Source organism: Clinocottus analis, unplaced genomic scaffold, assembly GCF_023055335.1.
Source record: "Clinocottus analis isolate CAN_PGR_092001 unplaced genomic scaffold, fCliAna1.0.p SCAF_18, whole genome shotgun sequence".
Classification (NCBI taxonomy): Eukaryota; Metazoa; Chordata; class Actinopteri; order Perciformes; family Cottidae; genus Clinocottus; species Clinocottus analis.
In genome coordinates this window covers 9,242,511-9,259,772 of record NW_027175909.1, presented here as the reverse complement: position 1 = coordinate 9,259,772, position 17,262 = coordinate 9,242,511, and the positions used below count along the sequence as shown (strand labels likewise).

Sequence of the window (17,262 nt, the reverse complement as noted above, 5' to 3'; positions counted from 1 at the left end):
GACAGAGCCACACACTTGTGTTGGAAAAAAATATTTTCTTTAATAACTCATTCTAAGATTGTGTTAATGAAGTGTTACATTTTAATGACCAAATCTCGTTTAGATGTCTGTGGCCCTGTGGGTTCATCCCACCTCTTAGAAATTAAATGAATGCACAATAAAAAGACTTCTTCTTTTGTGATCCTCATGAAGTTGTTGAATTTCGCGGTTCACTGTAAGCACCATTTTGACCACTTGAATGAAAATGATTCATAATTTGTCTTTAATAGACATTAAGTACAGATGTTTTATTTTAATAGTCATTATGGAGAAGTGCTGAGATTGTAATACTAATAGTGTGTGTGTGTGTGTGTGTGTGTGTGTGTGTGTGTGTGTGTGTGTGTGTGTGTGTGTGTGGCAGGTACATGTTGAGTGAGGTTTATGTGTGTGTTTGCCCTTCTCTGAGTTTTAATGAGCCTCTCCCTCATTAATCAGACTGTGAGAGTGAGACTAGCCAATCAGGCCGATACGGGAAAGGTACAGAGTCCAGAGTTTATATTCAGTCATTAGGGGTCCCCTGTTGAGAAACTGCTTATGCTAATTCATGTAGAAAACACAACAAACACAAGTCAATTGTATCTGTTGCTTACTGTAATCCGTTCGATTGGATTCCTGCAAGATGGAGGAGCTCGTATACTTGATCTAAACTCTGCTCTTGAAACAGTTGACCATAACATTCTTTTAACTACACTACTTAAGACCGAGTTGTGCCGTCTCCAACATATCTTTCTAGCAGAGAAGTATTTTTTCAAAAGATAATTCTCCAAACTTCAAAACATTTACTTGTCGTGTTCCTCAAGAATCTAGATTGGGACCAGTACTTTTTAAAGTATGGACATAGCCTCTAGCTGAGCCATTGCATCTCTTCCCATATGCTGATGATACATCCATATGCGGCTATGTCTCCTGATGATAATTGTTGCTCTTTTTTTCCCCTATATTTTAGTGTCCTCGCTGTTAAAAAACCTTGACAGCTCATCCAGATTTAACGGGCAAAACAAAACTATCTAGTTATATTAGGCTCAGGTGAAGAGTCCGAGGAACTATCTTTGACTCAGAACTACACCTCAAGTCACCAGATCAGTTTTTTTGTATAATCTAAAAAATAAATAGCTTAAGTATGGAAATTCCTCTCCCTAACATAAAGACAAAAAAAAACCTCATGCTTTTTTTTCTAGCAGTTGTGTAATACTCTCCTATCTGGTCTACCTTACAAAATATATACAAAATTAGCAACAAACAAACAAGTAGTATAACTAATTAATAACTAACTATGGGTATATGCATATAACTATATAAAGTAAATCAAAGATTAATGATGCAAAGGGCCAAACAAGGAATGTAATCATTCACATGACAATGTGTATGCATTGCATTGGAGATTGTTTCCAAACTGTAGCCTACTTTGTGTGATTGATCAAAACGCCAGCATTTTCACCAAAACGGTCCTCTTCTTCATTGCTTTGTTTTTTTCTGGAACCGGTAGGTTGGATTTCACTGAAAAGCTATGTATTCTACACTGTTCTGGAATTAAATGAGTCACACCTAACCAGCAGAGAGTCCCATTCACTCCTGTGTAATTACAATAAGTCTTAGTGTTTCTGAATAAGATCCACCGGGCAAAGAACAGGACTGCCTAGACAAAGCACTGACAACTGTGGAACAGGCAAAATTTAGCCCTCTCCATTCATACCCCCTGGTTCTTATTATGCATAAGCTATCTCACTGAGCTTGCTTTTGTGCTGGTATAATTACATAATCTGAGCACTCCTAGGGTGAATTACTTTGTGTGCGGCAAGCAGGCAGCATTGCTTTGACTAAAGCTCCCAAAGGGGAATTGAGGCTAGCTTTAATTTTACTGTTTAAAAGTTGCAAATGTGGTAATGGCCATTGTCGAACAGGTTTCACATAGTTACTTGTTTTTCTGTCAAAGCTGCAGTTTTGTTTTGTTTTAATAGGCGTTTTCATAGACATAAATACAGTGTTTCCAATTTTGAGTAAGATTTTATTGCCCCTTTGTTTCCTTCCTTCTCCTTACTTTTAAGCATTTTATGTATGGTGGGTGTAGAGAATGGTCCACCATGCATAAGAGGACGCGTTGTGCACTACTGTATTTTGTTGTTTGCTGTTCATAATGGGCCTGGGCAACACTTAACTAGAATGGAGGTCCATCAAGGCAGACCGATAAGGACCGAGGGATCCACTCTAGTCAATTACTGCAAAGTGCCAAGTTCAACTCAGTGGGATTTTTATGAAGTACACCGGCTGAGTAAACAAATTAATCGTACATCCATGGTTCCCAAACACAACCACGCGGCCCAGGGCAATCATACATCAGACAGAGTGATAGCGGCTGTCGGCACCAGGAAATAGAAGGGCCCACTATAAAAGATAGGCAACCACATAGGACTCATAAGCTATCGGCCATCACACTTATTCTGTCTCTCAGCTGCACTGTTGTATCTGTTTTGGCTTTTTACACCTTGACGCTGGTTGTGTCAAGAGAAGGGTTATGTTTTGGAATTCTAAAGTATTGATTTTGGGATAATACAGTGAAATATATATATATATATAAACAACAATTTCAATTTGGTATATATATATATATATATATATATATATATATATATATATATATATATATATATATAGATCCTCGGGGATGTTGCTGTCCGAAGAAAACCATGTATCTACAAATGTAGATCGGAAATTTGGTCATATACTCTGAATAAATAGGTGTTTCTTTATGGGTTAAGTAAATTCCCTTTAATCTTTACAAAGCTGCCCATTGCTAAAAAAATGCATTGCATCAAAGCAGAAAATAGGACTGTTCCTCTTAGCTTATGGATGATGATTACATTGTCTGCTAAAGACTGCCAGTAATTGGAGGTAAAATGACAGATACACAGGTACATATAGTGATTTTGTGTGTTTACGTGTGTGTGTTCATATGCGTTCATTTGTGTCCCTCTTCATGATTTGACCTTGAAGTATTGCAAGGATGCAGCATCCTGTATTTGTGTCATCTTCAGCTGGTGGATAAGCCAGACTGTGGTCCAGTAATCAATACAATGTATAGTAATCTGAGAGAGAGCGATAGAGAGAATGTGAGAGAGATAAAGAGAGAGAAGCTTTTTGTCTGTGTTGCAAAAACTAAAAACTGACTTCAGACTGAAACTAAGTTTTTCAGCCTGTAAAGCAGAGTGTAGTTTGCTTAAAACATCTCAGGAACATGAGTTTTTTGGTGAATTTGAAGTCTTGAACACTTGCTCCAATTTCTATTCTGGGACAATATTTGTTAGTGTTTTCACATCTTCTGAAATGCAGTTTAATGTCTACAGTTACAACCCATTGCTGCACTATTGCTGATAAATAAACCAGGGAATTCACTTATAAATTTGGGAAATAAATTAATCATATCAATAAAATATCCAGGATCGGGGATATTAATTAATAAAAAAAGAAATCTCAACAAATCAAATGTTTTATTTTTTTACAAACCTACATTCCCCAAAGCTAAAATATGTTTACACATTTAATATATCTTTCCCTTGTGTACTTTTGATCTTTTATATTACTTTAGCAACAGCTGCAATACAAATTTGGTGGGCGTAGCTTTATGATTTAAGACTCTGGTGAGGATTCTGCCAATGACACTTTCAGAAAATCAAACTAAATCATCAGTGTTTGTTGAAAATAAATGCAGGTAAATGCACAACCAGACATGAATTATTTTTCTAATTCTTCATCTCATTAAAGTTATTTGTTAGATGATCTTTCATTTCATTTGAATGTGCAATATGAACCCATATGACTTTTCCATTTTTCCAAAAAGCAAAAAAATCATAGGAAGAGTATTTGGAGTTGCTACTGACCAAGATCAAAGCATTTACTCAAAACTCTGACAATGCACCACCAGCTGTCAGACACACCAGTGAATTGTCTAAATGCATTATTAATGAGCTCATAACATTTGAATAAGATATATTCCAAAGAGATGTATTTCCAGATATATTTGATTTATGAGTTAGAATAGTTTGATTTCCTTTCCCAAGACGTCTATTTGCTGCTTTTACTCTCTTCTTGACGTTCAGCTTGATTAAGTATGTAAGGAGGGTGAGAATCACTTTGCTCTGCATGTACTGTATGTTAGTGCTTCCGATGTAAACAACATGAATGAACCTTAAGGCCAATCTAAGTTTAGATCAATGGGAAAACATTCCTGCTCAAGTGTTTAATTGCTTTGATGTTTTTGCATTTTGCTGAGGTGGCTTTATTGATTAATACTAAGCTTGAGTTCTAGGATGGTAACTGCTCTCAGCTCTGGTACAGCAGCGTTGATTTTTCTGTCCTGTTTTGTCACATTTAGTTTTCCTAGTCTAATATTTTGTTGTTACAGTCAGTTTGTGTTTTTCTGTTGTCTGTATCTGCAGTTACTGAAAGCATGTCTGTGCTCCAGGAGAGTTGTGCTTCTGTAACGCGGCTGCCGTCGTTCTCTGTTGTCAGATCTTCCGGAGGTGTTGGCTGGTGTTCAAGAAGGCCTCCAGCAAAGGTCCACGACGGTTAGAGAAGTACCCGGACGAGAAAGCAGCTTACTTCAGGAGCTTCCACAAGGTACACACACACACACACACACACACACACACACACACACACACACACACACAAACTCATTATAGATTACATTCTGGTTTTCATTCAATTTGACAATGTATTGATTTACTTTTTTTCAATACCGCACAGAATTAGTCACAACAATATTAGAGCTGAACTAATTAGACAAATATTCCATTAGTTAATTGATTAGAATAGAAGATTCATCTGTAACCATTTTCATGAAATGTCATGGCTGCAACTAGTATTTATTATTGATAAATTTCCCAATTATTTTCCTGTTAATCCATTTTTTCGATACAATTTTAGAAAATAGTGAGCGATGCAGTCACAATGCAGTGTATATATAGTTACAAGTAATTTGTTGCAACTCTAAACAATATCTCACATTGATATAAAGCTCTTTTCTGAGACTGCCTCACAATAAAAACAAAGTATATAGTGTCTCAAGCTATATGGATATTTGTTTTCGGTCTATACAAGACAACTTTTACATTTTATTTGCTGGCGGTGAGGCCTAAAGATACTGATGTCAGTCAGTCCTTCAGTAAATCCAGATTGTGCAACATTCATTGACTAGAGTTTGATGAAATTAATAATCAATATTCCTAATCTCCAGAGTGTTTTTCCGAAAGATTTGGGAACAATCTGACCTTTGGTCTCATGCCACCATCAAGTTGGAGAATGCCACTAATATATAATACATATATGGCATTCAAAGGTTGTTTTTCTTGAATACCAAAAAGAGATTAAACCCGGTGCATCACTCCCTCAGGGACCAGTTGCTGGCGGAGTCTAAATGCTACCGACATTGGCACATCATACAACAGCGAAGATTTTGATTTTGGTGGAATATATAGTTTTAGCTGATAACATCTGACATTGATGGCCGCCCACCAAAAATCAGAAGCCTGGTTTTGTATTAAAACAGTAGATATATTCTCTTAAAACATCAGAAAACGTGCTCTAGTGAAATTAATTTATGAAGAAAGTGACGCAGTAAATAGCAGCAGTTAGGTTACTCAAGGTGGTTGTTTTTACATAAATACATTTTTAAAGAATCCCTCGGTACTGTTTTACACACTCCTCCCACCAATAACCTGCTTTTCATCCATTGGTTACAGATGATAGAATTAAAGATCCATTTAGACACTTTTCCCTACTTTATCATCTCCTCTGGGGCCCTTAACCTCCCTTTTGAAAGTAATAATCCAGTATATAATATATCTCTCCCCGCCTCTTAAGCCCTTTGAAATTCTCCATTTATGACTCATTATCATGGTGATGGGAGATGATGTTAAAAAGGGTAGGACCGTGAACAGAGTCTTACAGTAATGAGAGGAGATAACAGTAGATGATAGGGGACTTTGACACCCGGTTCCCTGCGTGGCTGTAGTTTGAGTAGTCTGTAGCATCACTGTAACCATGTAATTATGAATTCATCACTGCATAGGTAGAGGTTTAGATCCCCTTTGTTGTTAGCATCCCTCACTGCTCCAGTATCAGCCATGTATGGTGAACGAAGCGTCTCCCTGCCTATACTGCATCATACTGTCACAGTAGGCGTCCTGTGTGGCTGTAACTCCCCCCCCCCACACCCTTACCAGAGGCATCTCATACACCCTGCACCGGAGTGAGCGATGAGCGCACACATGCACCAGTGCACCTGGTAATGCATCGCCACAAAGATCAAGAGAGGTCCCGTCTGAGGGCTTCATTCAACGCTGCAGTGCTTTTGGGAGGAAATAGGCTGCACTGGTGGCTGATTTACAGAATCAACACAAAAGGGGATTGGCTTTTTATTCTCTCTCTCTCTCTCTCTCCCTCCTCCTCCCTTTCTCTCTCTAAGGCACTGGTCCACACAGTATAAGAATCCCTGAATATTTTTTGCAATATTTCCAGCCCTGTTAAAAGTTTTTCTGTGTGCTTCACTTCTCGAGCTCTCCTGAGCTCCTGACAGAGGCAGTAGAGAGATGGAGCTGTATTTAAATGCTCAAGCACAGTATGTTCATATGTTTTAGTCACACCAGTGCAGTCGGTTGGTTGGTCTACCACTTCACAGGGAGTAATATCTCAACAGTTGGAGGTGCCATGCATTTTTGTACTGGCAGTCAGGATATTGCAGACAGTCATGAACCACTCAGAAGGTATTGTGATTCCTTAACTTAAGCACCATTATAAGGTCAAAATGGGTCCAGTACTTTGGTTAACCACTTAATATGTTAAACTAATGACATTCCCTTCATTCTTTTGTACCAATTATCAAAAGTGAGCATGCCAACACACTGAACTAAGAGAGCAGGAATTGTTAAGATTACCAGCTAAAAATCATCGTGTTCGCATTGTCATGTTAAGCATGTTAGCGAGCTGACACATAACTGTTAGCACCAAGCCGATTGACCCATTCAAATCAATGGCCCATTGAGCCATGGCTATGTGATTGCTCACTGCAGGATGACATCGGGATGCGTTTTTCCAAAAGTGGTTTCTGTCTGAACTTTTTTCCGTTGTAGGCTGCCGCATTTTTCTTTTTTTCCCGGCATCCCCTGCAGTCGCAATAGTCATCGCCTAGACGTACATTCAAAGGAATGGGAGGCCTGCCGTTTTCACTGTAACATCTGATTTGGTTTGATTGCAGCCTTCCTGATATATGAGATTGAATTTACACCTTTGAATAAACAAGAAGAAAGATGGAGTGGGAAGAGGAGGGGAGGAGATGAGATGAGAAATAAGTCTCATCACAAATGATTCACTTTGCCCGGACTCGCGCGCCTCGGGCTGGGAATGCGCCCACATCTCTCCCTTAGACACATGGCGCGCTACACACACACACACACACACACACACACACACACACACACACACACACACACACGAGCACACGCACGCAGTTACACAAACAGAGACAGAAATGAATGGCTGGTGGAATTCATGGCTCAGAAATTCCCACAGTTGATGCTTGCTTTGTAGCAGTTATATGTATGAATGGTCTGCCTGAGGACAAATATATATATCAAATATGTATCCTCACAGGGACAAAACATAATCACCTCATCTCATATGCATTATTTAGATACTCTCTTTGAGGATGATAAGAAATTACACATGGTAAACTTTCATTATCCATAGCCTCTTCTCTTTGTATTTCATGCTTTTAAAAGTCTCTCTGTGTAACTTGAATGCTGAGCAGAGGATATCTGACAATAGAGGGGAAATGTACAATCTGTAGTGTTATCGAACAAAGAGATCTGTAGTCCACATATGTTGTGCGCGTTATTAGGGCTGGGCTTTTAACCCTAAACAGTCAAGCTTTACTACACGGGCAGTGAGCCCAGCTAATTCATTTCCAACAGTCTGGCAAAGAGCCCACAGTTAGCACACAATGGACTACAATAATGTAATGGGCCTTATCTCCCAGGCAGAGTGAACACAGAGGAGACTGTTGAACAAAATGGCCTGTAAATGCGGGTGATATTCAATTAAATGTAATCTTTTTTTTTTTTCCCATCCGCGATCAATATCCTGGTAAAGTGATTTAGATGCTTTTGATCCCCCCCCCCCCCCCCTCCCTCCATCCCTCCACCCCAATCTCCACCACCCTATTGACTGTAAAATCACTTTTAAGGAGGCACTTGAACAGTGGATACACAGTGTATACAGGATGAGCGTCAGGTCACATTTATTCATAAAGTGCTTTTAGCAATGCATTACATACGACACCAGCAATCACCGTGCTGCAACGAGCTGTCACTGTGGATGAGTTCTTCCTTTTTAAAAAGAGATTTTTGTAATCAGCGGGTGAAAAAAAATGCCATTGTTTATCCATCCCTTAAAATCGCCCACATTTCTGTTTTACTTTGCCATTCGTTATATGCTAAGACTCTATTGCATTTTCAGCAAAGTCAGTGCAAGATGGCAATTAAGCCTTCGCTGGCGCTGCTGTTGCTCCTGGCTGTGTTCATTCAAAGTAATGTGCTGGTGCCACTCTCTCCTTCGCTTTTAGATCACTGAGCTCCATAATGTAAAGAACATTACCCGGATGCCGCGGGAGGCAAAAAAGCATGCGGTGGCGATCATCTTCATCGACGACACATCCAAGACATTTGCCTGTGACTCAGGTACGTGCCTTTTTTTCAAAATTCACATTTTAAATAAATCTTTTTTTTTTTTTAGCCACTGTCTATACTTGCAGGGGAGCCAGTAAAGCTTAGACTTCTTGTCTGTTTGTGTTCTTTTATTGAAAGCAAAGACATAAATGTGTGTCAGGATATGCTGCATAAGAAGTGGAGGGGTGGTTTGCAAAAAGTTTGGAGAGAGAGAGAGAGAGAGAGAGAGAGAAAGAGAGAGAGAGAGAGAGAGAGAGAGAGAGAGAGAGAGAGAGAGAGAGAGAGAGAGAGAGAGGGAGAGAGAGAGAGAGATTAGCCAAGTGATGCTCATTTGACGCTATATTAAGAAGTGGGAGGATCTGTTCCGAAATATTGATTTTCATACCGCAGGTATGAAAAACTATATTGGGCATCGTTTGCGGTGTGTAGCAACCCAATTACGGACTGTAACAATAGAGATTGCCTCTAATACGTGGACAGGAAGCCAAAGAGGCACATCATCAGCACCATGGTTGGTTGAGATTTAACTGTCTGTTTTTTAGGTGCAAATAATAATGGAGCTGGGCGTAGTGGAAGCCAAGGGCGAGATAAGACACACAGAGGAGGATGCACGTCTCCATCTTAACTTCAGCCTTGTGGATGTGGGTGCACATGTGTGTAGCAGTAAACATCTTTGGAAATATTATTGAACTAAGAGCGGTGAACTCTAATTTGCTTTTACTTTCCAATGATCACTTCTCCTTCACTTTCTTGGTTCATTTCGATGCACAAACACACACAAACACACACACACACACACACACACACACACACACACACACACACACACACACACACACACATAGAACTTAGTGTGCTGTCAATGAAACAATGAAAAAAAGATGGTACCAGATCAGACAGTTGTGTGTTTCATGCGTTAACTCCTTACATTCAACAGACAAATCAGTTCTAATGAAATTGTGCACATAATATTGTCCACCATATTTGTCTGAAATCAAGAAAAACAGATGAGAAAACCCGTCTCCTGATTTGATTCTCACATATTCTCTCACTCTTTAATAAAAAACCGCACTCCATCTTTTACGATTACATACCTTCACTTCCGCACACACAAAGATGCCTCTGTGTGGATCAAGTGTTTGTTTCGACAATTTTCCACTCAGTGGCCTTAAAAGTGTGAGAGTTTAGAGGCCCTCAGAGGCCATGGTAACTCTGAATGAGAAAGCTGAAGCTTGGGAGGCATGAGCAAAGAGCTTAAGTGTAGAGCGGCTGTCTTTGAGTGTGAGAGTGTGAGTGTGTGTGCGCGTGCACATCTGTATTTCTGCTTTTTGTTACGTGTGAATTAGGTGCTTCAGAGGGCAGCAGACCTTTCCTTCACCCTGGAAGGTTGTCTAGTTCTGTCCCATTGGACACGACAGTTGTTCTGGTGAACCCGCAGTGAGCGATTATCCCACGAGTTCGAATAAAGTGTAAATACCTCAACACACATACTACAAAAACATGCATTGAAATAGGGTGCTTTTCCAGCACTTTCAAACGTGTCTCTGTACACATCACTGGGCATTGTTACATATCCCAGAATGCAACAGGGCCTGGAGTTATGGAGTATCAGAAAGATGACCCAAATTCAGCATTTGCCTCATTTCATACCTCAGTAACTCTCACCAAAAGCTCACACAAGACAGTTGGAAATCCTCTCCATTGTAAACAGTGTTTTTTTTTCTGCCTTAACAGGAAGATAAATCGGTACACACTAACAACAGATTGCCACACAAATTTCCAGATTTGATACATGAAATCATTTGTCTCCACTTAGCCCCCAATTAAAATCTTCAGTCTTACAATGAATGCCCTGCCCCCTTTAGGTGCCAGCTGTCACATGTTGTAGATATAACTCCCTCCACAGAGCTAAGCTCCTAAAACCATGACTGCTGCTTTAAATTTAAAAGAGTAAATAATTTACAATTCTTCTGATTTAGTACAAACTACAGGGATCCCTGAAAGGAACACTTCCACATTGCTTTATTTGCGTTCTTGCCAAGGGTTTGATGAGAAGATTGATACTGCTCTCATCCATGTGTGTTCCTACTGCCTTCTGGCAACAGCGCTAACCCCTTTAAAAACCCTGATGGTTTAAGTATTGATTAAACAAAACAAGACATGACGTGTTAATTAATGAGCTGCTGCTGGTGAGCAGATTGGTTGCCAGGCTCTCTGTTTCACCCGGTTTCCAGACGTGCTAAACAAATGTCTGCTGGTGCTAGCTATTTATTTAATTTACAAACATTAGTAGGATTCATTTTTTTCATGTTACTTTCCACAATTAAGCCTATAAGAGAGCGTATTCCTTTTACCGGCTCATTCTCTCGTCATTTACTTTCCAACTAACAAGCTGCAGCTTCCAGTTGGAAACTAGATCAGATTGATTTCTTCCCTCCCTGGTTACTGTTAGCGGTATCATGCTCTGTACATGCAGCCTTTTATTCAGAAATGCCTCGGGTGATTTATGTGCATGTGTAAATAACACAGTAAAGGCAAGCTTGTCGTGGTATGATTTGTGCTTTATTATCTCTGCAGTGTCGGATATGGAGGGTGTGTGTGTTTGTGTGTGTGTGTGTGTGTGTGTGTGTGTGTGTGTGTACATACATGCCTTAACACTGCACTGCTGTTTTCAGAGCTGGATGCAGAAGAATGGTGTAAGCTGCTGTGCGTGGAGTGCCTGGGCAGCCGTCTCAACGACATCAGCCTGGGAGAGCCAGACCTGTTAGCAGCGGGGGTGCAGCGGGAGCAGAACGGTGAGTGCCCAATTAGTCCCTGCTACCACCGACAGCCATTCTGGGTCAATCTCTCACACTCGGCTCGCCACCAAGCAGTCCGTGGTTGCAGTCCAGGCCAGTATGTGTTAATGCAACGCAGGGTTAGAGGAGCAGAACAGCTACTGTCCAATTAGGCCTGGCTAATAAGGGCCACGTTTTTGTCAATATCTGATCCGAAGTCCCCTGTAACAGTCTTAAGTTACATTAGCACATGTTGGTTCAACTTCAGATCGACGTTCGTGTGTGTGTGTGTGTGTGTGTGTGTGTGTGTGTGTGTGTGTGTGTGTGTGTTGAAGGAAACCTGTGTGTGTGTGAGTTAGAGCACAGGTCACAGGCTGTGGTCGGGGCTCTGTTCCAACCCTAATGAGATGTGCTGTGCATCACTGGCTTCCCTCATAATGAAGCTTGTCACAGAGATGGATGAGATTATGGCTCCTAAAGCCATGTGAAATAAATGTGCTTCCCCACATATTCCACTCACAGGAAATGGAAATGGAAAAGAGAGGAGACAACAGGTCGCTGCTATCACAGTGGAGCTCATTGTCTGTGTAATTTGTAAACTCGCAAAGGAAATTGAAAAGGCAACAGGCAAAGAAGAGCAGTTTAAAGTTGTAAAAGGGCGAGTAATTGAAAAGAATCTGCTCTCATTTCAGCCCATTTCATTTCACTGTGAGGGAAATTGTGTTCTTCAAAATAACTTGGCCTCATTTCATAAAAGATATAAATATACATGTTTTTGACTAAACTGCAACAAAACAATGCCGCTCACTTCCGTTGCAGCAGAAGTTTCGTGCTCGTACGATAGTTGCAGCAGTGTGTTATGGAGACAAATTGAGTCTGTCTGCTGTCTGTATGAGTGAATAAAACAAGAGTCTTGAGCCTGCACCCATGTTTCAATTAGTAGCCCTCCCCCAACAGCAGGGGCCGATAATTAGATCAGAGTTCATTTTCACCGTCCCTAAAAATACGCCACACTATGACATTGCCATTTTCAGTCCACTGCAGACACATACATATTTTGAATCATTAAGCGTAATTAGTGAGATCTAATTTGAATTATGGAGAACTCGCTCCCTCTCTTCATCTTGTCTTCCTCGGAGAGTTCATGTGAATGCACAGATTTGGCTCCTTGATCCCAGTCGAGCTCACTGGACGGTTAGTTAGAGCCACTAAAGTGCGATACCTTTTTTATGGTTGCACTCCACTTTTGCCACCCACATTGGATGAATACACAAAGTAAGAGTGAGTCAGGACTAAGTACAGTCAATGTTGTGTATTATTACTATGTATGACTGAAGATAAAATGATACTGATTGGATAATTGTATGCAAAAAGAAATGCTGACAAAATGGTGAGGCAAACCGATCTCATTTGTTTCTGCATGCAAAATGCTTATATTGTATAAGGCTTATATATATATTGGTGCAAATTATTTAGAAGCCTTGTGTTTCATGCTCCCTGCCTCATAAATAAATTTAAAAAACCTCTGCGTCCCTCCGACACTCCAGATCTCACATAGCAGAGAGTGAAGAATAATCCATCACTTCATAACAATTGATCCTTATCTTAATCAGGCTCTTTGCAAACCTTTGTAGGATTTAAAGCTACATCTCAAATTAATCAATTTAGGTGGTTCACTGATATTGTTTTCAATAAAGAGCACTAGACAAATTACAGCTACAATGAAGAATATTTAAAAAAGAATAATGATCTGCGCCAGGAAAATCATACAATTGCGCGCGTGTGTGCGTGCGTGTGTGCGTGCGTGCATGCATGAGTGAGTGTACTCAGTGGTAGAGCAGGGCTGTCTTTAAATCAGAGGATCGGGGGTTTGATCCCCGGCTCCGCTAGTCCACGTCGATGTGTCCTTGGGCAAGACACTTAACCCCAAATTGCTCCCGTAGCTGCGGCTCCAGTGTGTGAATGTTAGTTAGTCCTGATGGGCAGGCGGCACCTCGCATGCTAGCTCCTCCCATCAGTGTATGAATAGGTGAATGATGACAAATAGTGATAAAGTGCTTTGAGGGGTCAGAATACTAGAAAAACTCTGTACAAGTACAGTCTGTTTCCCTCTGTGTTTGTCCACAGCTAATCTCGCACTCTGCTGACCTTTCGTGGTTGCATTGACTTCCATTTTTTGTGTGCCTGTTCTGTCCTGCCAACGACTGCCAGCTGACTCCTCCTCCACTCTTTACCTCTAAGGGGCCTCTGAGGATAACACAGGAGGGGCCATTGCCAAACCCCGGCCACTGCTCTGCGTCTAGAGACACAGTGTCGGAGAAGAGTTGGCTCCAGTGTGTTTGGCTCACAGCTAACTTATTATTATCAGTCTCACGTTTACACCCGTATTGTCAAAAGAATAGACTCGACGCCTAAATAAATGCTTTAACTCGCGGTTACACTGAGACGGAGCTGAGATGCGCCTGCACAGCGTCGGTGCAGACATCTGCATAGATTAAAATGAAGGCATATCTGTTGTGTGAGATGTGCGAGTGAAAAACACGTCTGATATACATTTGGATACCCTCAAAAATCTGAAGTTCTGTCTTTATAAGCATAAAAGAATAGTTTGCTTATATGCTTTCTTGCCAAAGAGTTAGATGAGAACACTTTCATGACTTTACAATGAAGCTTCTGCCAGCAGACGGTTAGCGTAACAGGATAAAATGATAAAGTGAAGACATTTTGGGCAGACGAGGATGTAAACTGCAACTTCACTGTTTAGCTGAGGCATACGACCGCAAGGCTGTAATTCTAGTTTGTGAATCTTTTCAGAGCGCTTCAACGTGTACCTCATGCCCACTCCTAACCTGGACATCTATGGGGAGTGCACCATGCAGATCACCCACGAGAACATCTACCTGTGGGACATACACAACGCTCGCCTCAAACTCGTCATGTGGCCTCTCAGCTCCCTGCGCAGATACGGACGGGACTCTACCTGGTTCACTTTTGAATCTGGAAGGTGTGTGTGCGCATTATAAGAGCTTGTTTTGCCTTGAGTGTGTGTGTGTGTGTGTGTGAGATTGAAATGTTAGCGGTGGGAGAAAGAAAAAAAAAAACTTCTGGAAAATGTCATAAAAACTTCAACAAAGCTACTTTGAATATTGAAACATCCCAGGATATCAGCATTTGCCGCAGAGCCCTTCAGGCACTGAAGTGACAGGTGCCTCTGTGAATGTGTGTCTTTGTTTGTGTGCTGTCTCTACTCATGCATGTGTGTGTGTGTTTGACTACAGTGGGGTATTATATCAATGCGCCTCTCTGTAAGTGCACACTCAACCATGCATTTTTGTAAATCAGCAATCCAAGAGTGAGCACGATCAAAGCGTGTGCACTTCTCTCTGTCTCTGTGTGTGTGTTCCTGGCGCAGGATGTGTGACACAGGAGAGGGTTTGTTCACGTTCCAGACGCGGGAGGGGGAGATGATCTACCAGCGGGTCCACTCGGCCACGCTGGCCATTGCCCAGCAGCATGAGAGGATGATGGAGGAGATGGAGAAGAGTTCCCAGGTACGTTTTTACATTTTGCTTGTTTATCTGATTTACCCACAGCAGCTCTCAATGAGGCCATTAGTTTGTTTGTTTCTACTACTACCAACGTTGCAAACAGCTAATAATGCGTTCAAGTGTCAGCATGCATTTGTTCCAGGGATCATTATTTAATGCATGCAGAGTGTGTGTCACTTCCATGCGCTTGAGGATACATCCTGTTGCACATTACACTCGGCGAAGCATTTGTACAAAGACTGCGTCTGTACACATAAATAATATGTTTTATTTTTAAAATGCCTTCTGTATAATTTCAATGGTTTCTGCTCTTTGTCTGTTTGATTTCGGCTGATCAAACTACAGTAGCATGTCATTGATGCTGTTTACAGGATTATTTTTAGAAACCAGTGAACACTGAGGCAATAAATCATGATTTTCACAGAAGATGTTCACACACATGCACACACACATTCATTTTCCTCAAGGTATTGCAGCCCAGTTTCTCCCCAAGGAGCTGCTTTGGACCAGAAGCCCTCTGATACCCCACAGTCTTGGCCTCCGCTCCCTCCTTCCATCACAACACCCGTCCATCCTTTCCTTCCTCCCTCCCTCCTTCCGTCCGTTCTCCCTCCCCTTCCTCTCTGCTATCATCTGTATTCTTTATTTATGTAGGCCTGCCTAGTGTTTGATGAGCCTTGACCATATGGCCATGCTCCTGGACCCCACCGTTTGGGAACATGTCCAAATGCAGCATTTACCCTCAGCTCTATAAATCACATGGTTAGCAACACAAATCTGACCACTCTTGCAGAATGGCTGAAACTAAGAAAATGCATTTACTCAGTTTAGTCCGCGTGTTTCTGTAAAATATTGACGCATTTCATATATTTCCAGCAGTAGTCTGGATGAAGCCTTTAATTTCCAGATATGTCCAACACATATAATCCAGTGATACAACAACACCACAGTCCCAAGTCCCGTATCGCTCGCCGAACAGCCCTTCAAGAGTGGAAACATGCCATTCAGCAAGCAATATATCGTATTATGAGTGCTCTCTGTTTACCGACATGCCCAGAGCAGTCCCCCCTGTTACGAGTGACTGACTGAAATACATTGTACGCTTTCTGTGTCTTTCAGATCCACCCCAGAGAGACGCTAACCAAGTCCATCTCCCTGCCACGCAGCGCCTACTGGCAACACATTACACGTCAGAACAGCGTGGGAGATCTCTACAGTTACCAAGGTGCAGGCATGACGTTACTCATGGTACTTATAGCTGTGTTGCCATGTCTTCACCTGCTTGTGTCAGTATTGATGTGTGGAGCACTTTGGATGAGTTGCAGAAACAAGACACAGGAATATTGTTTTGGCACTAGAACTGATGACATGCACAGATCTGTTTTGAACGAAACAAGAATAATATGGATCTCTGTATTCCAAATTAAATGTGTTTTAGTTTTGAAGTCTAGATTTATCCAATAGTAGACAGTTTAGATTATTAGCTATATTCTGAACTGAGTAAGACCAGTGTTTGTTTGTGTGATAAACAAAAAACAGAGACACACAGACGGACTCATAATCTTAATTCAATTATGAGGGACAAAGTAATGGGAGTGTTATTGGAAGTAAATGAGTTCATGTTTGTATACGTGCGTGTGTGTGAGGGGAAAACAGATATGTCACCCTAAAGCCATTGATGTTGCAGCAGGTGCTCCACAGCATTCAGGCTCAGCACGGTATGTCCCCTGTGAGCACTTAATATACACATGGAAGGGTGTGTTAGATGTGTGTGTTCACGTCAAGATGCAGACCAGAGGCAGAAAGGTGATTAGTGAGCTGATGAGATTACTCTCTGTCCATGGTATTAGTTGATTAGTAGTCTTATCTGAGGATTATGGGCCTTTTGGCTTTCACTGATAGAGCAAAACAGAAAGCCAAGCAAAGATGAAAGTCACTCTGCCGTCATCATTTTCTTTTGAAAACCTAAGGCTGGATTTATTTTTTTCACTATCATTTAATTGTGGCCTGATAAGCTTTAAAGCAAAATGCGTCTTCTATTCCAAACATCAACATGTTTTTTTACTCATTTACACTAAGCAGAGAAGCTTCTACCTCAGGGTTGTTATTTATAGGCCTGGTCGCTGTAAACTCTTTTTTTTTTTTCAAAACTCTTCCTTTCCAAACTCTGGTGAGCAG

The 17,262-nt window shown here is 41.1% G+C and overlaps 1 protein-coding gene across 1 annotated transcript in view; it reads left to right on the top strand.

The window, feature by feature from the left end:
- The window catches only part of dok6 (docking protein 6), a 41,626-nt gene that overhangs the window by 15,858 nt on the left and 8,506 nt on the right, over positions 1–17,262 (top strand). Inside the window, exons 2-7 of the mRNA XM_068581563.1 lie at positions 4,546–4,653; positions 8,657–8,771; positions 11,435–11,554; positions 14,351–14,540; positions 14,949–15,087; positions 16,204–16,309. Of these exons, the coding sequence (XP_068437664.1) occupies positions 4,546–4,653; positions 8,657–8,771; positions 11,435–11,554; positions 14,351–14,540; positions 14,949–15,087; positions 16,204–16,309 (778 nt within the window). The remainder of the gene's footprint in view (positions 1–4,545; positions 4,654–8,656; positions 8,772–11,434; positions 11,555–14,350; positions 14,541–14,948; positions 15,088–16,203; positions 16,310–17,262) is intronic.